This window comes from Spinacia oleracea, chromosome 1 (genome assembly GCF_020520425.1).
Source record: "Spinacia oleracea cultivar Varoflay chromosome 1, BTI_SOV_V1, whole genome shotgun sequence".
Taxonomy (NCBI): Eukaryota; Viridiplantae; Streptophyta; class Magnoliopsida; order Caryophyllales; family Amaranthaceae; genus Spinacia; species Spinacia oleracea.
Window position 1 is genome coordinate 55736245 of NC_079487.1, and position 25729 is coordinate 55761973.

General features: G+C 41.0%; 2 protein-coding genes across 2 annotated transcripts; one reads left to right on the forward strand and one right to left on the reverse strand.

The window, feature by feature from the left end:
• The first annotated feature begins 215 nt into the window (after positions 1-215).
• Positions 216-1126, forward strand: LOC110804438 (eukaryotic initiation factor 4A-9-like). Its single transcript, XM_022010032.2, has 3 exons — positions 216-721; positions 808-914; positions 990-1126. The coding sequence occupies exons 1-3, from the start codon at positions 654-656 to the stop codon at positions 1124-1126; spliced, it is 312 nt and encodes a 103-aa protein (XP_021865724.1). The 5' UTR covers positions 216-653.
• A 6098-nt stretch (positions 1127-7224) lies between these two features.
• Positions 7225-8039, reverse strand: LOC130464438 (uncharacterized). The gene is made up of 2 exons (XM_056833982.1): positions 7665-8039; positions 7225-7509 (listed from the first exon to the last, which is right to left on the reverse strand). Exons 1-2 carry the CDS (start codon positions 8037-8039, stop codon positions 7225-7227), a joined length of 660 nt encoding a protein of 219 aa, XP_056689960.1.
• Between the last annotated feature and the right edge of the window lie 17690 nt (positions 8040-25729).

The following is a 25729-nucleotide window of genomic DNA, read 5'->3' on the forward strand; positions in this document are numbered from 1 at the left end:
ATGTAATTTGAGGTTATACATAGGATGTATACAGACTTGTGAGGCCATATAAACTCGTTGTACTAAAAAAGTGAATTCTGTGATCTTTATTTGTCTTGTTAATCCACATGAGATCAATTCTAGTATAACCGAGCACCAATAAATCTATGAAGCTTAGAGAGAGTTTGCTTGTAGTTTTATGTATGGTGTTAGGTACTCTCATGCGTGTAGTTTATGATTGATTTCATAGATGTGTTGGTTTGTGTATTCTATATTGTTTGCCTAAATAATTAACTATATTAGAGAGTTCTATCATGTAATTAGATATTCCATAATATTTATTAGCACATGGTGATTGTTTAGGCCCGAAAGATCGAATCGTACCGAAACATGTAACTTGTTTCCGTAAAATTACCCTAGATTTGTGCAGATGCGAAACATAGATAGCTTTTTTTTGGCACTGTTTCAATTCATTGATTTTTGTGGTCTCGTGGTAAAGCATTGGTTCTGTATTTTAGGAAAGCATTGATTTTTCATTTTTGTGGTCTCTTATGGATGATTTTCAATTGAAATAAATAGATTTTCTCGTTCTGGTTTTGTCCAAAAATCTATCTTATTGCGTTCAAAGAGTTTGGGTTTTTGTAGATTCTAATGGTTGTTTGATCAATGCAGTCATGGCAGGAGTTGCACCTGAAGGTTCCCAGTATGATGCTCGCCAGTATGACAGCAAAATGAGTGAATTGTAAGTTGACTAGTTTGCTGTAATACATAATCTGTGAAAGTTTTATTGTTTTATCACTGATTTTCATTTACTCCATGACAATGAAGGCTTTCTGAGGAAGGAAGTGATTTCTTCACTTCATATGACGAGGTTTATGAAAGCTTCGATAAAATGGGTTTGGTAGAGAATCTTCTTAGAGGAATCTATGCTTATGGTAAATTTCAATCCTACATTCTTTTTTATTGTTTTTGTTTTAGTTATTTGAAAATGGAACTCTGTACGTTATCAGGTTTCGAGAAACCTTCTGCTATTCAACAGAGGGGAATAGTCCCATTCTGCAAGGGTCTTGATGTTATTCAGCAAGCCCAGTCTGGTACAGGAAAAGTTTTTCCATATCAGAACTCGTCTGAACTTATAAAAGAATAAAGCCTAGAAATTTGTCGTTCTTTTAGAAATGAAAACCGGAAAATGACATCTTTAACGGCAAATTTTATCTGATTTCCACAGGTTTTGGATCTGATCACGAGAAGGACTTTGTTACAGCACTCCAAGCTGCTATTCGATGCATCAAGTTCCCCCAGGAGTACTTGGAACAGTACTTGGAACAGGTAGTTAGCTCGTCCATATTTTGATAATCTAGCCTCAAGTGTTTGTCGCAGCACTCCAAGGTGCTATTCTGGACTTCTGGTAGAGATTGATCTTATGGCTATATGTTGAGTATAAAGCAACTATTCGAATTTGAAATAGTTAGACAGTTCTATTTTTGTCAAACTATTTCTTTATGCATATGAGTTCTTTTAGTTTTGATTTATGGATTTATCAAGGAATTTTGAGAGTTTATGAATTTGATTCAATGAGCTTGTGTTTGTGATAATTTATTGGATATATATCTTGTGAGTTTTTTCTTTGGGAAACTGACTGCAAGTCTGCAATGGGTTGAGATTTGTGATAAAAATGGGTCACCTTGATTAGCAACCTATAATGTATGATTGTATGAGTGTCCAGTTACGACTATTTGTTAGGATTGATTGGTATTTTTCTAATGATAAAATTTGATATGAATGTTCAAGGGTGCTTCTACATTAGGAGTTACTATTTATTATATTTTGAATAAAAAGAAGGTTCCTCATTTGTAGGTAAAATGAAAGGAATTACATTCATAAAGGATCCTGATGGCTACTGGATTGAAATCTTTGATCTTAAGACAATTAGAAGTGTTGCTGCAGGTGCCTCTTGAGGCTTTCTTCTAGGTGGTTTTCTATCATTAAACATTTATTAAGTCGTATCCCATAAAGGAATATAGAAAATTTTCTATGTTCGAAGGGAGTACGTCTTATGCTGTTTTTTTCCTGATGTTTTCTTTGTATACAAATAGCATCTTAGTTCACTTATCTTGTAATAACGTACTCTTAATTGATTTAATATGCCCCCTTTTATTTAATTTTATTTTTTTAATATGCCCCCTTTTATTTAATTTATTTTTTTTAATAGCGCATTTGTTAGTCGTTGGGCATGCCTGAGTTTTTCATCCCTGGATCAAGATGTAGTGCATGCGATGCGTGCAATAAGTACGAGTCGACTTTTAGCTTAATTTGCAATATTTCTTTTAAAGTTTGAAAACATTCCTTAAGTTGTTTAGTTTAATTTGTAATACTTTCTTAAGGACATGTAATACTTCATGAACATTGTCGACTTTTAGCTTAATTTGTAATATGAACTCGATCTCTAGCTAGATACCTTTGTTGTAGTAATTTTATGTTTGTTGTAACATGTTGGTTGATTTATGACGAATTTAATTGCCTTTTATTGGGAACGTTAATTACGTTGTAAGCTATTGTGACAGGTATTATTTATAAATGTATTCCCGGTATTGGGAAGCGTCTACTTTCAAAGACGATCATGTTGGAATTTCCAATAAAATATTAAAAAACCAATTTAAAAAAAAACAAAAAATAAGTCATTTGCCACGCATGCTAGCTTAATGTGCGAGGCAAATGACTTAATTTTTTGGCGCCAAAAATGTCATTTGCGTCGCACATAAAGCTATTGTGCGAGGCAAATGACTTAATTTTTTGGCGCTCAAATTGTCATTTGCGTCGCACATTAAGCTATTGTGCGTGGCAAATGAATTTTTTTTGGCGCCTGAAAGTCATTTGCCACGCACTTTAAGCTAATGTGCGTGGCAAATGACTTTTCAACATGGTGCCTGAAAAGTCATTTGCCACGCACATTTGCTTAATGTGCGACGCAAATAAGGGTCATTTAGTGCGATGCAAATAACTTTTAGTCATTTGCATCGAGATCTTTTGCCACGCACAATGTGCGACGCAAATGTGCTTAAAAGTGCGATGCAAATGACCCTTTTTCCACTAGTGACTAAATCCAAGAACGTACATGCTTTACAAATTTCAAACATAAAATTATATTTCCAAGTCCAACCGGAAACTTACAAATTTAAAGCTCACCTAGAATAATTTTAAATCCCTTTATATTATTTTCCAGTTTATTAAAATTAATTAATTATAATTTTACCAAGGTTTTAATTTTTTAAAAATAATTAGTATAAAATAATTTATAATAATTAAATTAATCAAAATTAAATTCCGAGAAAAATTAAAATTACGAAATGTAATTAAAATCGACGCTCAACATAAAATCAAACAAACGACCCAACGTGCGAAGGCAAGGCCGTAGGCCGAAGCCCACGCCTCGCCCAAGCAAGGGACACAGCAGCGCCCATGGGCCGCGTGCACAAGTGCAGCGCCCATGGCTGCTTGTTGCTGGTCGAGAGCACAACATCGCAGGGGCTCGCCTGCCCTTGCTTTGCCAACCATGCCCCTTTGCCCTTTGCCTCATCGCTCACTGCACGCGACATGCACACCGCTAGCCAAGGCCTTGCGTGCACATTCATGCTTGCTCGTCGTTCGCAAGCCCGTACTATTTCAACACCCTTTAAGGGTTAACACTTAGCTTCCATCTCTTCGTGCGTGCAAGTTTGTGAACGATATATAAAAATCAAAACTTTTATATTCAAATTTAACGAAGAATTAATAAATCATATTAATTTCACAAATTTTAGGCGAAAAAGCAAAAATTTATTATGCAAATGAATTTCCGATTACATATTTTCTTAGGGATTAAAATCTAGGTCATAGAATTTTAAAATATTTCAATTTTAACAAATTTATGGTGGTTTTTAATCATAGGATCCTAATTAAATTATCAATTAATTATGAAAATAAAAACAAATTTTAAATTATTTGAAATTCAACAAATTAATTATAATTACAAATTAGGTTGTATAATTAACAAAATCAGACCTTAAAATTGTTAAACATATACAATAGGTCAATCATAGATTCAAGATTTACATACAAGATTCGCAAATATTTTATTTAACATCATAAAAATTACAAATTTTGCATTCGAAAAACTAAAACTTCCGAAAAGTCATAGTTAGGCTTCGAATTTGGGAATTCTGGGTTCGGCGTCAAATCTTTGATCTTCGTCAAAATTTTAAAACGTCGTTTTGCATGCTAAGTTCACTTAAAAACTTAAGATTTCGACCATTATTAACAAAACTGCCGAAAAATCCTGCTAACATATAATCAAATAATCGCACGAATTTGCAATCAATTTTATCCACGAAATTAATCACCCCTTTCATTCATTGAAAATTTTTAAAATTTAATCCATGTCAACTATAATTGATTATGGAATTAATTAGAAGCTCGTGATACCACTGTTAGGTTATGAATAATACAATAATATAATTCATGCGGAAAAACCATAATGACATAATCCAAATTAATTGCCACATGGTAAATTAGCATAATTTAGGTTACATAAAATGTGATGTGTGCCTTCCTTAGCTGCTCCCGAACTGAACAAGATCAAGTGTTTAGAGCCCCAAACGTTGCCCCTCAGTAGAAAGTCCATAGCACGTTCGGATCCGCCTTAGGTTTAACCAACTAGGATTTTACTTAAGGTTTTATGTATTTGGGCTAGGTTGTATTATGTTCTCCCTTGAACACAATGGGAATAAAGAATATAATTTTCAATGTAATTGATGTGTATAATTATAAGGGCCTAGCCTCATATTCATAGGGTAGGAAATAAGGAATTTGAGTCTTACTAGGAATAGAATTACCAACCCTACTAGGATTGAAATTCCTATTCAATTAGAATTGCAACATTAATTAAACTCTTAATTAAATCAATGCCAGTAGGACTAGGAATACTTAATCCAAAGTTACTTGGGAATTAAGCAATCAGACCTTTCTTCGGAAAGTTGGTGCGCGTGCTGCCTCGGCCCAGCCACACCCGTAGCTGGCCGAAGGGCCAATGCGCTGTGGCCTTGCTTTGGAAGGCCCGCACTCCTTTTCTTTTATGCTGGGCGCGGCCCATGAGCTGCTGCCTTGCCTGTTTGCTTGGCGCGACCCATGGAGCTGCTGCCTTGCTCGCTTGCTTGGCGCGGCCCATGGAGCTGCTGCCTTGCTGGCTGGCTTGGCGCGGCCCATTGGCGCTGTTGCCTTGCGAGCTTGCTAGGAGCGGCCTCAATGCTGCGTGCAAGGCAAGGCATCCTTGCCCCTTGCTTGCTCGCAGCTCGCAAGCCAAGGCATGCCTGCCTTGCTCGCTCTCCTAGCCCAACGCGCGCGGCACGCAACACGCTTGATGCTGCCCGCGTTGTTGTGGCTCAGCAGTGGTGAGGTAGCCCATATTTCTACGACGAGCTACACATCCACACACCCTCGTGTTCGTGCCTTTGACACGTGCCTACGGACCAACTAATTAAAAAAAATTAATTTCACGAACATTTGCATTAAGTTATTTTTCACAAAATTTACGATTTTTATTTTCAAAAAATAACGATTTTACGATTTAATTAATAATATAACCTAATTGTTATATTAAGTGTAACCGGCCAAGACCAAAGGGCCTTGACCGGCCACACACCACACACTCGCGCACAGCACACATGCACTGCAAGCCGAAGCCCTCATCGCAGCCGAGCAGCATGGGCCGTGGGCCTTGCTTTGCTCGCTGCTATGTAGCTGCACATTTGTACGCGCTGCCACACCCACGCGGGCTGGCTTGCTTGCTGCCTTGCGAGCTCGCTGGCTCGTTGGGCCTTACGCTTATGCGCGCTGTGCTCGACATGCCGTCAACTCCGATGCGGCTCGTATTGGCGACGAACGCCTTACGGCTATTATTTATCGTATCGTACATGACGAATCACCGTCGTATGATACGATTATTCGTTTCGCCCAGCTTACGAAAATTCGCGATACGATATACAATTCCGACGCAAGGTCGTATCGTATAATACGGTTTTCAAAACTAATTCCTGAAAACCTATTAAATGAATTTCCGATTCATTTAGTCCGTTGATCTGTTACATGTCATTGGTGTGACCTTATAGGTTCAGTCAAGAGTAAGTTGTGAGCCTAATATAGATTAGAACTCACTGATCGGAAGCATTTCTCCAGCTAGCTGTTCCGATCACTTGATCTTACTGAATTAGTTTTTTGCAATTAATTTGAACCTTGGTATTAGACTTAATGCACCTTGGGTGAAGGACATATTTCCTTCATTGACTTGCTATGTCTTTGATTGTTATGTTATTCATTGTTATTGTTCAACTTGGTGATTGTTTTTTTGTGTCTAGTATCATCACCGACTAGGCTGATGTACTCAACCTTTTGATTATATTATGTTGTGTCTTTTTCATCACCGACTAGGCTGATGTACTCAACCTTTTGCTTATATTATATCGTATCTTGTATCATCGCCGACTGTGTTGATGTACTCAACCTTTTGCTTATATTATATCGTATCGTGTATCATCGTCGACTTGGCTGATGTACTCAACCTTTTGCTTATATTATATCGTATCTTGTATCATCGCCGACTAGGGTGATGTACTCAACCTTTTTGCATATATTATATCGTATTTTTTATCATCGCTGACTGGGCTGAAGTACTCAACCTTTTGATTATATTATGTTGTGTCTTATATCATCGCCGACTGGGCTGATGTACTCATCCTTTTGCTTATATTATATTGTATCATCGCCGACTGGGCAAATGTACTCAACCTTTTTCTCATATTATATCGAATCTTGTATCATCGCCGACTTGGCTGATGTACTCAACCTTTTGCTTATATTATATCGTATCTTGTATCATCGCCGACTGTGCTCAACCTTTTGCTTATATTATATCGTATTTTGTATCATCGCCGACTAGGCTTTTGTACTCAACCTTTTGCTTATATTATATCGTATCTTGTATTATCGCCGACTAGGCTGATGTACTCAGCCTTTTGCTTATTTTCTATCGTATCTTGTATCATCACCGACTCGGTTGATGTACTGAACTTTTTGCTTATATTATATCGTATCTTGTACCTGCTTTTTCTGAACATACTTTTTCGTTATATATTAAATCAAAATATGGCCCTATCGACCTTTTTACATTTAGTTTTCATACAGAACTTTCATACATAAAATTTCCTTAGGGTGTTAGCGTTCCATGAGCTTTTTAGTGGTGTTCCATCCATTTGCATTAGCCTGTAGGATCCGGCTATGACTTCCTCCCATATCTTGTACGACCCTTCCCAGTTTGCTGTAAGCTTGCCTTGTTTTTGTGCTTTTCCGGTTGCTTCGGCGGGACGGAGCACTATAATCGCCTACCTCCAGTTTCCGGTGCTTCACACGTTTGTTATAAGCTCTGCTTATCCTATTTATTATGTTGCTGACCTGATTTCTGCTTGTAGCCTGACTTCGGGCAGGAAATCTAGCTAGTGCCTGAGTAGATTGACGTTTTCTTGTTCTTCTTAATGTTGGATACCAAAGGTGGGAAATGCCACCTCTGTCGGGATGACCACTTCTGACCCAAAGCACAACTTGAAAGGAATTTCACCCGTTGATTCCTTGAATGTCGTTCTATTGCCCCACAGTACCTTTGGCACTGTTTCTGCCCATTTTCCTTTGAATCCGCCCAACTTTTTCTTTAGCGCCGTGAGTATATGTTTGTTGGTGGCTTCTGCCTGGCCGTTGCTTTGGGGATGGCAGACTGAGGAGTAGGCGAATTTGATTCGGTATTCTGCGAGGAAAGCCCGGATCGGTGCGCAGTCAAATTGGACTCCGTGATCGAATAATATTTCTCTCAGTTTTCGGAACCTTTTTATTATATTCTTCCAGATAAACTTCCGTACTTGGTTGGCCGTTATCTTCATTACCAGATCGGCCACTATCCATTTCGAAAAGTAATCTACTGCGACAATTAAGAACTTCCTGCCACCGGAGGCCGTTGTGAAGGGTCCTACGATATCCATTCCCCATTGGGAAAACAGGATTGGGTTTTAGATGGGTATCAGATCGTTTGTGGCATCCAGATTACTAGAGAGAATAGCTGACACTTCTCGCATTTGTTGACATAATTTTGTGCATCTTCTAGCATGGTTGTCCAGTAGTACGCCTGTCAGTGAAAGATTATGGAGAGTTATTTCCCCCCACGTGGTTTCTACAGATTCCTTCATGCATTTCTTCGATCAGTCTTGCTGACTCGTATGTCGTAAGATAGCGTAACAGGGGTAGACTGAATGTCGTCAGACAGCGTAATAGGGGTAGATTGTAAGCTTGCCTTGTTTTTGTGCTTTTCCGGTTGCTGCGGTCCGAGGAGCACTATGATCGCCTACCTCCAGTTTCCTGTGCTTCACCCGTTTGTTATAAGCTCTGCTTATCCTATTTTTGTATGTTGTTGACCTGATTTCTGCTTGTAGCCTGACTTCGTGCATGAAATCTAGCTGGTGCCTGAGTAGATTGTTGTTTTCTTGTTCTTCTAAATGTTGGATACCAAAGATGGGCAATGCCACCTCTACCGGGATGACCGCTTCTGACCCAAAGCACAACTTGAAAAGACTTTCTCCCATTTCTTCCTTGACCATCGTTCTATTGCCCAACAGTATCTCTGGGACTGTGTCTGCCCATTTTCTTTAAATCCGTCCAGCTTTTTCTTTAGCGCCGTGAGTATCTATTTGTTGGCATCTTTTGCCTGGCCGTTGCTTTGGGGATAGCAGCCTGAGTCGTAGGCAAATTTTATTCGGTATTCTGCGAGGAAAGCCCGAATCGGTGCGCACTCAAATTGGAACCCGTGGTCAAATAATATTGCTGTAGGTTTTCCGAACCTTATTGTTATATTTCTCCAGATAAACATCCGTACTTGGTTCGCCGTTATCTTCGGTACCGGCTTGGCCTATATCCATTTCGTGATGTAATCTACTACGACAACACAGAACTTCCTGCCCCCGGAGGCTGTTGTGAAGGGTCCTACGATATCCATTCCCCATGGGGAAAATGGGATTTGGTTTAAGATTGATATCAGATCGTTTGCTGGCATCCGGATTACTAGAGCTAATAACTAAAACTTCTCACGTTTTTTGACATAATTCGGTGCATCTTCTAGCATGGTTGTCCAGTAGTACCCCTGTCGATGAGAGATTAGGGAGAGTGATTTTCCCACCATTTGGTTTCCACAGATTCCTTCATGCATTTCTTTGATCAGTCTTGCTGACGCGTATGTCTTCTGGCAGCGTAACAGGGGTAGAGTGAATGTTCTTTTGTAAAGTTGTCCCTGGTACATGACGTACCAGCAATCATCTTTTTTCACCTTCTTTGCCTCGTTGATTTCGGCTGGCAACACTCATGTTGTTTTATATATCCAGATGTTGTCGTACCATTCCTTCCCTGCAGTGATGACCATCACCTCTTTCCCTTTATCCTCGGTACTTTTTCTATGCATGATTTCTATCATCCCAGATCTTTCAAGCTCAATTGCTTTCGAGCTGACCAGTTTTGCAAGGCTGTCTGCGGCGGTGTTCAACGCTCCTGGTACCAAATGTGAATCTGATTGCATTCTCAAATTTGTCGCCCGTCGGCGATGTCATCACTATACCGGTTCCAGCGCCTGAGAGCGCGGCTGATCCATCCACTATGATTTCCAAGGATGCTGTTTTTGCCTCGTCCTCTTGGTAGGACGCTTCTACCAAGAAGTCAGCCAAAGCTTGAGCTTTTGCTGCGGTACGAGGATGGAATTCCATATCGTACTCCGATAACTCTATTGCCCAGTGCAACAACCGGTCGGCTGTATCCGTTTTTTGTATAGCCTTTCTCTAGTGGGTAGTTTGTCAGGATCTCTATGGCGTGTGCATCGAAGTATGGCCTGCGTTTTCTTGCGGCTATCAAGACCGCGTAAGCTAATTTTTCTATCAAAGAGTACCTTGTTTCCGCCGGATTCAAGATGCGGCTGACAAAATATACAGGTTGCTGGCATTTGTGCTTTTTAATTATGATGACAGCCTCTGTGAGGGGTCGAAAAAGCACGAGGCTAATGCGTGACCTCGTCCCTCGTGGGTGTGACGATTCTTTTTATTCAATCAAGTGTAATTGGATTTCCTGTGAGTTTACACCCAATTGACTAGTAATATAGGAGTCGCCATTCAGTTTTTAACGACAATGAGAAAAACTGACAAAACCCGGTTATCGTGACATAAAGGGAGTGCAATTATGTTTGACCACGACGGCCGTAGGTTCCCTTGTGATCCCTGGTGTGGGGATCTCTCAACATGCATCCGCAAGGTAGAGATTGAGGGTTCGGGGGACTGTAACTACCGAGAGGAGTACTCGCTCGTCGATAACTCCAGAGGCAGGATATCCTTACTAGCTCAACATAAATAATTGAAGGGACATGCGTTAACTATTAAACTAATCTGAGTTGATTTTAGCAATATGCAACATATAATACTAGATCGATCGCGATTATCTGATTTAAATAGCATTAAGGGACCTAGCATGATAATCCAATTTCCCAAAAATATTATATTTGTTAGGCGTGGTAGAACAATCAGATTTCGTTAGTTTAACAGTTTATAGAAAGGGCGAGGAAAGCAATTAGATCATCGAAAAGGGACACATTACGACGCACCCTTGAGAGGTGCGTCACGGTTCTCAGTAAACTAACCACTTTGACTTTGCTATTTCTCCTTTTTATTTAACGAATCTCAAATTATGGGACAGGATACATTCTGTTCGATTTATGGATCGATTGCGACAGAACGCGTGAACAATTTCGCAGCGTGAGGCTTTAGGCTAGGGGTTGGAGTCAATACTCAGAATATGAATTGTGTGTTGTTGTGTCGTTTTCACGTCGGCTTTTGGGGTCTATTTATAGGAAAGAGTGGCGTAGAAAGATAGATTTTCAGGAATTTGAATACGAAACGGATTAGGAAAAGAATCCGTCCCAGGTATTTTCGGCGCCCAGCTCTGGGCGTCAAAGATTTCGGCGCCTAGGGCTGGGTGTTGAAAATAGGGTCTGGCAGAATGCTTTGTCAGATTGGACTCTAGAGTACGGAGTTCATTAAGAGACTTAATCCGAGTTATTTGGTGCGTATCAATTTACGACGGAATGCGTCTGGGCCCTTTACGAACTCTAGGTTCGTTATGAGGTTAATTAATACGTTAACTCTTTTATCGAACTGCGATAGGAATCGAATTCCTATTACAATTTCTATCTCTTTTAGGATTTACGTTGGAGTGCAACACCTAATTCTGACAGGTTTCTATCTTTTTATTCTTACTACTTTTAGCAACTAACCTTTACGGAAGTTACTATTTTTAGCAGGTTTCCATAAATAGCATGTTTCTATAAATAGCAGGTTTCGGGCGAAATGAAAAGGGGAATTGAGATTCGTTATTTTATAGGAGATGCGTTGTCAAGTGGGAATTTACGTTTTCATCATCGAACCTTCCCTTTCGGGAATGGGGACAAAAGTAGGTGTCTACAATTAGCCCCCACTTTGACCGAGTCTTGGAGTAAGACGATGGTCAAAGTATTAGATTGAGTGCGTCGCACAAGCCGTGGTGACTTTTTTTGGCGAGGGTCTCACAAGCCCCAGAGTGATAACATTTGATTTAAGGGTCATCACTTGAAGTGTCGACATACCCCTCACGTGTCATTGGGATTTGTCAACGGATAGTATAGAAACTTCCTCACTTTGTCATTGGAAGTATCTAAAGAGGCGTAGGAACTCCCTCACTTTGTCTTTGGGAGTAGCTACAGATGTTTTCGAAATCAAAGCTATAAAGTGTAATTGGGCCTGGCCAAGCCCAATCACGAGGTAAAAGATGTTTTTAAAGATTCTCATTTTCAGGGTTAGCTAAACGAGAAAACCCCCTTGTTTTTATGGGACGTAAAACGAAGGAAAATCCAGCACATCGTTCTTTTTTGGAAAAAACGGAAAACCAATCTTTGGAAAAAGGGAAAGCTACTCACATCGTTCTTTTTTGGAAAAACAGAAAACCAGAAAAAGTTATCGCTGCAGCGACTAAGGACCTGCGCGGTTAGTGACGCAGACCCCGCCGGCTAAAGATGGCGAGCCTGTCCGTTAAGGGTGGACACCCCGTCCGATAGAAGTGGACGAATCTATTTTTGAAATTTGAAAATAAGGACCTACGCGGCTTGTGACGTAGACCCCGCCGGCTAAAGATGGCGAACCTGTCCGCTAAGGGTGGACACCCCGTCCGATAGAAGTGGACGAATCTATTTTGAAATTTGTTTGTGTTGTTTTGAAAATAAGGACCTACGTGGTTTGCGCTGTAGACCCCTCCGGCTGAAGATGGCGAGCCTGTTTCATTTTTTTTTTGAAGATTCTATTTTTCGAAAACTGAGGACTTGCGCGGCTAGTGACGCAGACCCCGCCGCTGAGGGTGGGCGAGCCCTGTCCGCTGAGGGTGGACGTCCCTGAATTCGTTTTTTCAATTTGGGAACTCGCGTGGTTCGTGACGCGATCCTGCCAACTGAAGATGGGCAAGTTCCTATTTCTTTTGTTCTTTGTGATTTCTTTTGAGAATTTCTTTTTATTCATTCTTGTAGGAGCGAATTCTTTCGAGGGATGCTCGGATTTAGTTGTAACCTGAATGTGGGTTGGCAACGTGTTTAGACGGACCATTGTCTTGTGGTCATCTTCCTTCATGGTTTTGAGCTAGTCCTTACGGCTCAATTTTGCCGCTACCTGGGTCCTTGATTGGGGGACCATGTATAAGTATCAACGGCGACCTTTGTCTTGAGGTCGTAAACCGGTTCTTTTTCTTTTGAGATTATCCAAACACGGGACTTTGTACAGCATAGTCTGGGAATATTGTTTTAACTTTGCATACTTTTTCTCTTATTTTTTTTTAAGATATATTTTTTTCTTTCGAGCCACCAAGCACTCGTGCTTGGCGGTCAGTTCTTGTCAAAGAGGTTCTTTGGGGATACGCATTTTGTAATGTCCTTGATCATGTTTGGGATTGTACTCGTAAGTGTGAGCGATCTTTGTAGTGGTGTGCTACTCTTGACAAAGTCGTGAGGTGCGACTTTCAGTAAGGAAATCGGCAATTTTCGAGTCGGATGGATGCGGCAGGGCCCAATAGAAGTTAGGGCCTTTTTGAGCCTGGATTCATTTTCGGCGCCCAAGCCTGGGCGTTGAAATAATTCACGCCCAAGTGGGGCGTTAAAAGTGTTGTTTGGGCTGGTCTTTTGATGACACAGTTGGCCTCTTGTTCATTCATTTATTTCACTTGGAAGTTCTATGTATTCTCTTTTTTTTTGTTTTTTTTTGTTTTTAGAACGTGATGATTTTCTTGAGAAGCCGTAGCCGATTGGTGGACTACGGTGCTTGTCGCTTTGGGGCGATTATTTTAAGGAACTGTTGCTCTTAGGGCGTACAGTTATTGCGATAGTTGGGCGAGTCTATATGGCCCGAGGAACATACCTTGAGGCGATATTTTGATCGCTCGTATATATTTTTCTTTTGAACGCGTTCGTGAATGTTCGATGATGATATGTATGTGCGAACGAGCGTTCATAGAATGGCCGTTGTGTGCGGTCCATTAATCAGTTTGCTTGAATCATTTTTTTTTGAGCAAAAACTGATTTTGAATAGTTTGCTTAGAAGCTTGATAGGGTTCAGGCCCATGAAGTGGGCTCAAACATCCAACCCTTTTGATTGTTCAAATATTTTCTTCGAGATTTTTTTTTTATTTTGCTATGGTTGTTTCGTGGCTTGGAGCCCCCCAAGTATGCATGTTGGGATGCTTCCTTTTGGCGTACGATTTTTGTAGGTTCTTTCGAGACATATGCCCTGGGGTTCCGCTCGTGTAGGTGCGAGCTATCCCTTTCGTGGTAGGTAATACTTTGCTACTTTCAATCCTTAATGTAGAAGTCGTGTGGCTTGCATTTGGGCGATAAGTAGTCTTTGCCTCTTACTCTTGGTCGTGCTCGCATTAGTGCAATGTGCCTTACTTTTTTTTGACTTGTACTGTGGGATGGTTGAACTTATGGTGCAACGTAGGCTTGTGTGGCCTAACATCGTGTCTTAGAACGTTCCTCCAGGTGTTGGGATATCATTATTTTTTGCATTGGAGTACTTCATCACGCTGAATCGTTCAGGTGCTCGAACAAGTGTAGCACCTTTTGCGTGGGTTTGCACGGCTTATTACTTCGTTCGATGCGAGGATTCATAGGTGTTTCTTTCTTATTTTGATATCTGGGCAAAACATGGCTAGCAGAAAGAATCAGCGCCCAGGCTGGGGCGTTAAAGATATTGGCGCCCAGCTCTGGGCGTTGAAAATTATCTCTGGGTATATTTTGACAGTTCTTATCCTTGGTTTTTCTTTCGCTTTTGCTTTGGAACGACGTAGACTGTGTAACGTGCGCTTATAGGGCGAGCGTTAGGTGCAGTAGTTTAATCGGAGTTTTGGTGACTCGCGATTTTCAGTTACCCTTGTTAGTGGGGTGACTTTATATATTCTAAGTAGTGCTTAGAATTTGGGAGGGGTTGTAGCCATTCTAAGGTTCGTTTTACACGATTAGAGCTTAGGATTGTTCCCCTATGATGTATGTATAGCATTAGCGTTGAGAATTTGGGATAAAATCGTCATTTCGAGCATTTTTAGAGTGTTTTTCTCAAGCCCCCAATTGTAGCCACGGGATTGTCTTGGTGCTATAATGCTTGGCATACGTTTTTATGCATTCATGGTGACATGGATCATGAATAGTTTGAACCAGACTCATTTAGTGCGAGGTACGTTCGAGTAGTGATTTTGCTACTTCTCTTGTAAATGTCGTATTGTGCGACATTGCTATGGTCAAGGTAGTCACATGTTGAAGTGTGCCTTGACCAAAAGCTAGGTGCCTTTCTTTATCCATAATCATATTTAGAAATCTTTTGACTCACTTGCAACATTGAGATAAATGCATACTTAGCTTAAACCAACGACACTTTATTATGTTCGAGGAAGTCTTTGAAAATCATTTGAAAATTATTTAAAATCCGAATCCTACTGTGTATAATCCGAGGTGTCCTAAGTAAGTTGACTTATAGAAGGGTTCGCACAGGATTACTTGAGTGAATCAAAATACTGTGACGATTTTTGGAATGCTGTCTAAGGATTTGCTGGAGGCCAGGGTGCAGGCCTCAAGATACACTTGTGCCCGTTTGGCATATGCTTTAGGCTTTTAGGGCCATCTTTTCCAGAATTGCGGGAATATAAACCGTTTTCAAATCGACTTAGATTTACTTGGTGTATGTCTACACAAAAGGTCAAGGTATACCTAGTTCTTTCCCTAGCTCTTTCATTTCAATTTTTAGCCCCCAGTTGCTATTATGTCTTCCCATTAACGATGTTTTTAGATTTCGATTTTAGATGCCCGTGTCATATGTCTGAGTAGGGTGAGCCTTGGTTAAGCGCCAAGTCCTATTGACAATGTCTGTTTTTTTTTTCAAAGGGGATTCGCAAGCATTTGAATTACCATGAACGGGTGCCATGAGTTCGAAGGAACGATGGGGCAATGCCGTAGAACAATTCTCTTTATTTCAAGCTTACTGCCTTTACTACTTGTTGGCTGTCTAGTGATGAAAGAAGGTCTTTAAGTGAACGACCATGTCTAGTGGTGAAAGAAAGTCTTTAAGTGAGTTAGTTCGCTTTAGGGAGGGTCAAGTCGAGTACTTTAGAGGTCATGGACGCTTGCGCTAGCCCCCACTTAATTGAGGCAAAGCGATCTTTTGAGTCTTGGCTAGGTGCCTAGGAGTGTGAGTGCTCCTTCTGGCAAGGGTACGTGCCCTTATTATTTTTCGATGTGTGCTCATTAATTTTGGCATCTTGATGACTTGGATTTTTCCTTTGATTTAAATTTTTCTTTCGACTTGGATTGCAAGTAATTAAATTTCAATAAGGGACTCTATTCCTTATTTTTGTTATTCTATAGGCTTTAATATTTTTGCAAATTGGTTGGACCGAATCATGGATTGCCTACGTATCCGCCTTAAATAGATTTAATTTGGAATCAGGTCTTGCGTAGTTCTTAGCCTAGAAAATGGTTTCTTAGAATGCCGAATTCGATAAGTATGTTCTGAGGTGGAAACATATTATTTGAAACGGTAGAATAAGTGAAGTTTATTATTATTTTAATCTGCTGCCTTGAATTTTGTTTTATTTTTTTTAAGTACATGTATTTGCACAAAAATCTTTTCATGTGTTTTTTTGGTACGTATACCTGAATATGTGCTGTACCCCTCCAAGTGTTCGTTATTTTTCCGTGCATGTGCGGATAAAATGACGAGCACTTCTGGAAAAAATTTGGCGAGCAGAGAGATTCAGCGCCCAGGCTGGGGCGTTTAAGATATCGGCGCCCAGCTGTGGGCGCTGAAAATTATTTCTGGGCGGATCCTTTTTTTTTTTTTTTGTGCGCTAAATGCTTCTTTTTCTCTTTAGACTAACTTTAGAGGCGCTTTGCAAAGTTTGCTTTTTTATTATTTATTCCCCTCTTTTTTGTACTTTACATTTGTTTCCTTTTTTATTCGTGACTCGAGACGGTTTGATAGGATGGGTTGAATGAGATAGGATAATTTGTATAGGTAAGCATGAGGATTATATTTGCTAGGAATCACAATTTGCAGCCTCAAGCTAGTGTCATGAGGTTATATCATCCTAGGCCAATGAGTAGTATGGGGACGGCTCAAGGACGTATCCAAATAAGTTATATGGTCATTATGCTAATGGTGGCGTAAGAACAGGTTTGGGCTTTGGAAATAAAGGGTATGACGCACCTTTCAATGGCCGTGCGTGGTTTGCGGTTGATAACAAGTTCAAAAAACAAGAGTTGAGGTAATGGTTTCTTGGGTTATGGCAATGAGAACATGGATGGGTTAAATGAGCTGAACAGGGACCCCAGAGCGAAGGCGTTCTAAGAGCATAAGGATTGGAAAGGGTAGATATCGTAGAATCTTATGATTTGGATTGGTTGACTCAATTCTTTTCCTCCGTTTACTTGGGTAAATTTCGCGCTTTGGGAGGTACGGGCTAAGTATTTAATGGCTCGCCCTTTTCGCTCTCGCTTTTCTCTTTCTATTTTTTCTTTTTGCTTGGGATTTCTCCCCAACATAAATCCTTCAATTTTTTTTTTATTTGGGCTAAAAGGTAGATGGTTGTGGTCTTTGAGTCACGAGGCGAGACTGAGTGAGCCTCGTTTGGTAGGCCTATAGTGGACCTTTAATTTTAGTGGGCCTAGGGTGGACCTTTAATTTTAGTAGGCCTAGGGTGGACCTTTAAATTGTCTTACTTTGCAAGCGTATTTAGTCGTTTAAAATGTGCAAATAGCGTAGATTCCAAATGTTATTTTTACCTTATTGAAATTTAACGAAAGAATTACATCGAAAATAACTTTTTTGCTTCTTTTCAGATTCCAGTTTCTAGGATTTAATTGGAAGTTGCGATTTAGACTCGAACTTTCATTAATCTTTCTGATTATAACCCGTGTATGAATACAAGGAGGTGGCCTAGACTCAAAATAATGACGTGGCGTAAGCCTATAATACTTGACCAAGCGACTCTCAGACTTAGGCTAATTGGACCATAACTTTCGTTGGTTGACACTTTAGATTTTAACCCTTGGGTGTTCATTTGTCATGCGCCATTTTGCTTAATGTTGGCAAGGTAGTTAGTTGGGGAGATCGAATTTTTATTTTTGCAAGACTAGAATCATTAGTGCGGCTTCCCTTTTAGTGTTTATTGCTTTACCCCAATGGTAGCCTTATGGTATGCCGATTTGGGTATTTTCATGGTTTGTCATGTTGCATTCATGGAAAATCTTTTAGTCCGTACTTAGGAGTATTTCAAGGAGCGAGTGGCTCGAGAGGACACCGAAATGACCTGGCCCAATAGGGAAATCCATGATGGTCGTGACCCAATGTGATCATAAGCCTTGAGGCCATTAATTTTTCTTGCCAATGGTATTGACACCTTAGGTTCACTTTGGGGGTTGTGCGACTATGGGGGAATGATTTTCCGAATGTGACTGTTTCCATTTTGCAAATACATAACATATTCTTTTTATTGGTGGGAGAGAGTATTGAGGCCGTAGACTCTTAGCAAGGGATGACAATCACATATGGGTGCTTATTGATTTAAATGTTAGGAAGGGAGACTCAATATGGTTTAACCTTTTAACTTGCAGAACGACACCAAGCATTAGGACCGATTCTATGGATAAGACAACTAAGACTTAGGATTTAGATTGTACTTTTGGCATAGCCTAGTCTAGACTCGGATTTATTTTTTTATTCGAACATTATTTTTCTTTAAAGACTCTATTTGAACATTATTTTATTTTGAATACTTTGCCCATGTGACATCCAAGGTTATTTCGATTAGCGTGCTCGGTTTTGGAGCCGAACATTGTCGTCATAGGAGGCCTAACAACGACACAAAGAGTTATTTTTTTTTACGAGTCGCTTTTGAAATCGAGTGCTTTTCTTACGCCCTCGTAGCAATTCTTTTAACGAACGTTATTTTGTGCTACGTATTTTCCTTTTGCGCGGGCACCGAGGCTGCTGCGCCTGACCAGAAGGCCAAGCAGCAACTTCAGCGCAGCGTAGGGCGTGAGAAATTCTGGCGCCCAGCCAGGGGCGTTGAAAATGCGTCCCTGGCTGGTTCTCGTTTTCTGTTTGCGTCTACTTTTGTTCATGCGACTTCGATTTTGTGTGCTTGCCTAATAACGTCATTTACGCGTTGTGCAGCGTTTGTGGGATTCGTTACAGGCCATCCCGAGCGTCGCTTATTTTTGTGGCGATCGTTCGGGTTTGCTGAACACGTATTTCGGTATAACTCTTTGGCCAATTGATTTATGAATGTTTGGGCAATTTTTTTAAGGTCGTTGGTTTTCTAACATTGTTTGTCACACACAATCATATATTTCGCTACACATAACTAACATTCCATCATGAGGCAATAATAATATGTCATGTAGTTTATGATAGGTTTCTATGGGTAGTATTTGCGCCTGGCTTGGTACCGCTTCTATCGCAGATCCAACACATGCCCCGGTCGAGGTAGTGTCTTCAATAGACGAATTTCGTCCCAGAAGGCCAACCCGCAAGTGCAAGCCAAGGGGGCATGCAGGCGAGAGGGACCTAATGAGCGAGCGATTGGGTTTGGGACGGGTGTACTATTAGCGAAAGTGCCGAGTGGACAACATTCGAAGCGTATGCGCCCCCCGGTTGGCGATGGGTATCCTTAGTCCCAACTCCCGAGATGAAACATCAAGGGAGCCAAGATTCGTTATGCGGTTCTGTCCATTCACATTAATATGCTGATTTTCAGGTCGTCCCAACTTGATGGAGAAATAAACGCGGGGTAGGATCGTTTCACCCTTCGGCTATTTTGATTACCTACAAGCACGAGTATTTCCTTCACTATCCCCAGTGGAGTCGCCACTGTGAGGGGGTCGAAAAAGCATGAGGCTAATGCGTGACCTCGTCCCTCGTGGGTGTGACGATTCTTTTTATTCAATTAAGTGTAATTGGATTTCCTGTGAGTTTACACCCAATTGACTAGTAATATAGGAGTCGCCATTCAGTTTTTAACGACAATGAGAAAAACTGACAAAACCCGGTTATCGTGACATAAAGGGAGTGCAATTATGTTTGACCACGACGACCGTAGGTTCCCTTGTGATCCCTGGTGTGGGGATCTCTCAACATACACCCGCAAGGTAGAGATTGAGGGTTCGGGGGACTGTAACTACCGAGAGGAGTACTCGCTCGTCGATAACTCCAGAGGCAGGATATCCTTACTAGCTCAGCATAAATAATTGAAGGGACATGCGTTAACTATTAAACTAATCTGAGTTGATTTTAGCAATATGCAACATATAATACTAGATCGATCGCGATTATCTGATTTAAATAGCATTAAGGGACCTAGCATGATAATCCAATTTCCCAAAAATATTATATTTGTTAGGCGTGGTAGAACAATCAGATTTAATTAGTTTAACAGTTCATAAAAAGGGCGAGGAAAGCAATTAGATCATCAAAAAGGGACACATTACGACGCACCCTTGAGAGGTGCGTCACGGTTCTCAGAAAACTAACCACTTTGACTTTGCTATTTCTCCTTTTTATTTAACGAATCTCAAATTATGGGACAGGATACGTTCTGTTCGATTTATGGATCGATTGCGACAGAACGCGTGAACAATTTCGCAGGGTGAGGCTTTAGGCTAGGGGTTGGAGTCAATACTCAGAATATGAATTGTGTGTTGTTGTGTCATTTTCACGTCGGCTTTAGGGGTCTATGTATAGGAAAGAGTGGCGTAGAAAGATAGATTTTCAGGAATTTGAATATGAAACGGATTAGGAAAAGAATCCGTCCCAGGTATTTTCGGCGCCCAGCTCTGGGCGTCAAAGATTTCGGCGCCCAGGGCTGGGCGTTGAAAATAGGGTCTGGCAGAATTCTTTGTCAGATTGGACTCTAGAGTACGGAGTTCATTAAGAGACTTAATCCGAGTTATTTGGTGCGTATCAATTTACGACGGAATGCGTCTGGGCCCTTTACGAACTCTAGGTTCGTTATGAGTTTAATTAATACGTTAACTCTTTTATCGAACTGCGATAGGAATATAATTCCTTTTACAATTTCTATCTCTTTTAGGATTTACGTTGGAGTGCAACACCTAATTTTGACAGGTTTCTATGTTTTTATTCTTACTACTTTTAGCAACTACCCTTTACGACAGTTACTATTTTTAGCAGGTTTCCATAAATAGCAGGTTTCTATAAATAGCAGGTTTCGGGCGAAATGAAAAGGGGAATTGAGATTCGTTATTTTATAGGAGATGCGTTGTCAAGTGGAGATTTATGTTCTCATCATCGAACCTTCCCTTTCGGGAATGGGGACAAAAGTAGGTGTCTACAGTTAGCCCCCACTTTGACTGAGTCTTGGAGTAAGACGATGGTCAAAGTATTAGACGGAGTGCGTCACACAAGTCATGGTGACCTGTTTTTGCGAGGGTCTCACGAGCCCCCGAGTGATAACATTTGACTTAAGGGTCATCACTTGAAGTGTCGACATATCCCTCACGTGTCATTGGGATTTGTCAACGGATAGCATAGAAAACTCCCTCACTTTGTCATTGGAAGTATCTAAAGAGGCGTAGAAACTCCCTCACTTTGTCATTGGGAGTAGCTACAGATGTTTTCGAAATCAAAGCTATAAAGTGTAATTGGGCCTGGCCAAGCCCAATCACGAGGTAAAAATGTTTTTAAAGATTCTCATTTTCAGGTTTAACTAAACGAGAAAACCCCCTTGTTTTTATAGGACGTAAAACGAAGGAAAATCCAGCACATCGCTCTTTTTTTGAAAAAAACGGAAAACCATGCCTTTTAATTTTTGGAAAAGGGAAAACCAGAAAAGTTATCGCTGCAGCGACTAAGGACCTGCGCGGTTAGTGGCGCAGACCCCGCCGGCTAAAGATGGCGAGCCTGTCCGCTAAGGGTGGACGCCCCGTCCGAAAGAAGTGGACGAATCTGTTTTTGAAATTTTGAAAATAAGGACCTACGCGGTTTGTGACGTAGACCCCGCCGGCTAAAGATGGCGAACCTGTCCGTTAAGGGTGGACACCCCGTCCGATAGAAGTGGACGAATCTGTTTTTGAAATTTTGAAAATAAGGACCTACGCGGCTTGTGACATAGACCCCGCCGGCTAAAGATGGCGAACCTGTCCGCTAAGGGTGGACATCCCGTCTGATAGAAGTGGACGAATCTATTTTGAAATTTGTTTGTGCTTTTTGAAAATAAGGACCTACGTGGTTTGTGACGTAGACCCCGCCGGCTGAAGATGGAGAGCCTATTTTGAATCTGAAGACTTTATTTTTCGAAAACTGAGGACCTGCGCGGCTAGTGATGGAGACCCCGCCCGCTGAAGGTGGGCGAGCCCTGTCCGCTAAGGGTGGACGCCCCGCTCGCTGGAGGTGAGCGAACCTGAATTCGTCTTTTTGATTTGGGATTCGCGTGCCGCGGTCTTGCCTTATTGAGGTGGACAAGTCCCTATTTCATTTTTTTCTTGTGATTTCTCTTGAGAATTTCTTTTTATTCATTCTTGTAGGAGCGAATTCTTTCGAGGGATGCTCGGATTTAGTTGCAACCTGAATGTGGGTTGACAACGTGCTTAGACGGCCCATTGTCTAGTCTTTACGGCTCAATTTTGCCACTACCTGGGTCCTTGATTAGGGGACTATGTATAAGTATCAACCACGACCTTTATCTTGAGGTCGTAATCCGGGTTTTATCTTTTGAGGTTATCCAAACACGGGACTTCGTACAGCGTAGTCTGGGAATATTGTTTTAACTTTGCATACTCTCTTTTGAAATATATATTTTCTTTCGAGCCCCCAAGCATTCGTTCTTGATGGTCATTTCTTGTCAAAGAGATTCCTTGGGGATACGCATTTTGTGATGTCCTTGATTATGTTTGGGATTGTGCTCGTAAGTGCGAGCGATCTTTGTAGTGGTGTGCTACTCTTAACAAAGTCGTGAGGTGCGACTTTCAGCAAAGAAATCGGCAATTTTTGAGTCGAATGGATACGGCAGGGCCCTATAGACGTCGGAGCTATTTTTGGGTCTGGGATCATTTTCGGCGCCCAGGCCTGGGCGTTAGAAATAACTCACGCCCAGGTGGGGCGTTGAAAATGTTGTTTGGGCTGGTCTTTTGACTACATAGTTGGCCTCTTGTTCGTTCGTTTTTTTTTCTTTTGAACGCGTTTGTAAATGTTCGATACTTAGAAAAGATGATATGTATGTGCGAACGAGCGTTCATAGAATGGCCGTTGTGTGCGGTCCATTAATCAGTTTGCTTGAATCATTTTTTTTGAGCAATGACTGATTTTGAATAGTTTGCTTAGAAGGTTGATAGGGTTCAGGCCCATTCACGAGGTGGGCTCAAACATCGTGCCCTTTCGATTGTTCAAACATTTTCTTCGAGATTTTTTTTTATTTTGCTATGGTTGTTTCGTAGCTTGGAGCCCCCAAGTATGCATGTTGGGATGCTTCCTTTTGGCGTACGATTTTTGTAGGTTCTTTCGAGAAAGATGCCTTGGGGTTCCGCTCGTGTAGGTGCGAGCTATCCCTTCCGTGGTAGGTAATATTTTGCTACTTTTAATCCTTAATGTAGAAGTCGTGTGGCTTGCATTTTGAATTTCGGCGATAAGTAGTCTTTGCCTCTTTTACACGTGCTCTTGGTCGTGCCTACATTAGTGCAATATGCCTTACTCTTTTTTTAGACTTGTACCGTGGGATGGTTGAACTTATGGTAGGCTTGTGTGGCCTAACAGCGTGTCTTAGAACATTCCTCCAGGTGTTGGGATATCATTATTATTTTTTATTTCTTTTTTCTCTTTTTTTTGCATTGGAGTATTCCCTCACAACTCGTTCAGGTCCTCGAACAAGTGTAGCACCTTCTGCGTGGATGTGCACGGCTTATTACTTCGTTCGATGCGAGGATTCATAGATGTTCCTTTTTTGTTTATCCTCGACAGCCTTTGCCTGGAGTTGATTTTCAGCGCCCAGAGCTGGGCGTCGGAATCTCTGGCGCCTGGTCCTGGGCGTTGAAAGTGCGCCCCAGGCAGGACTTTCGTTTTTGCTTTGGAACGACGTAGACTGTGTAACGGGCGCTTATAGGGCGAGCGTTATGTGCAGTAGTTTGACCGGAGTTTTGGTGACTCGCAATTTTCAGTTACCCTTGATAGTGGGGTGACTTTACATATTCTAATTAGTGCTTTAGAATTTGGGAGGGGTTGTAGCCATTCTAAGGTTCGTTTTACACGATTGACCTTAGGATTGTGCCCCTATGACGTGTGTATAGCATTAGCGTCGAGAATTTGCGATAAAATCGTTATTTTGAGCATTTTTAGAGTGTTTTTCTCAAGCCTCCAACTGTAGCTACGGGATTGGCTTGGTGCTATAATGCTTTGCATACGTTTTTATGCATCCATGGATCGTGAATAGTTTGAACCAGACTCGTTTAGTGCGTGGTACGTTCGAGTAGTGATTTGCTACTTCTCTTGTAAATGTCGTATTGTGCGACATTGCCATGGTCAAGGTAGTCACATGTTGAAGTGTGCCTTGACCAAAAGCTAGGTGCCTTTCTTTACCCATAATCATATTTAGAAATTTTTTTGACTCACTTGCAACATCGAGATAAATGCATACTTAGCTTAAACCAACGACACTTTATTATGTTCGAAGAAGTCTTTGGAAATTATTTGAAGTCCGAGTCCTACTGTGTACAATACGAGGTGTCCTAAGTAGGTTGACTTATAGAAGGGTTCGTACAGGATTACATGAGTGAATCAAAATACTGTTACGATTTTTGGAATGCTGTCTAAGGATTTGCTGGAAGCCAGGGTGCAGGCGTCAAGATATACTTGTGCCCGTTTGGCATATGCTTTAGGCTTTTAGGGCCATCTTTTCCAGACTTGCGGGAATATAAACCGTTTTCAAATTGACTTTAGAATTACTTGGTGTATGTCTGCACAAAAGGTCAAGGTATACTTAGTTCTTTCCCTAGCTCTTTCATTTCAATTTTTAACCCCCAATTGCTATTATGTCTTCCCATTAATGATGCTTTTAGATTTCGATTTTAGATGCCCGTGTCATATGTCTGAGTAGGGTGAGCCTTGGTTAAGTGCCAAGTCCTATTGACAATGTCTGATTTTTTTCAAAGGAGATTCGCAAGCATTTGAATTACCATGAACGGGTGCCCTGAGTTCGAAGGAACGATGGGGCGATGCCGTAGAACAATCCTCTTTATTGTAAGCTTACTGCCTTTACTACTTGTTGGCAATTATGACCGTGTCTAGTGGTGAAAGAAGGTCTTTAAGCGAACGACTATGTCTAGTGGTGAAAGAAGGTCTTTAAGTGAGTTAGTTTGCTTTAGAGAGGGTCAAGTCGAGTACTTTAGAGGACATGGACGCTCGCGCTAGCCCCCATTTAATTGAGGCAAAGCGATCTTTTGAGTCTTGGCTAAGTGCCTATGAGTGTGAGTGCTCCTTCTGGCAAGGGTACGTGCCCTTATTATTTTTCGATGTGTGCTCGTTTTGGCATCTTGACGACTTGGATTCTTTCTTTGACTTAAATTTTTCTTTCGACTTGGATTGCAATTAATTAAATTTCAATAAGGGACTTTATTTTTTATTCTTGTTATTCTATAGGTTTTAATATTTTGCAAATTGGTTGGACCGAATCATGGATTGCATACGTATCCGCCTTAAAAGATTTAATTTGGAATCAGGTCTTGCGTAGTTCTTAGCCAGAAAATGGTTTCTTAGAATGCCGATTTTAAACAAGTACGTTCGAGTGGAATCGTAATGTTTGAAATAGGGTGAAATAAGTGAAGTAATTTGCCGCTTTGCCGTAAGCCAAAATTTTGTTTTATTTTTTAAGTACATGTATTTGCACAAAAATCTTTTCATGTGTTTTTTGGTACGTATATCTTTTCATGTGTTTTTTGGTACGTATATCTGAATACGTGTTATACCCCTCCAAGTGTTCGTTATTTTTCCGTGTATGTGCGGATAAAATAACGAGCACTTCTGGACAAAATTTTGCGAGCAGAGAGATTCGGCGCCCAGGCTGGGGCATTAAAGATTTT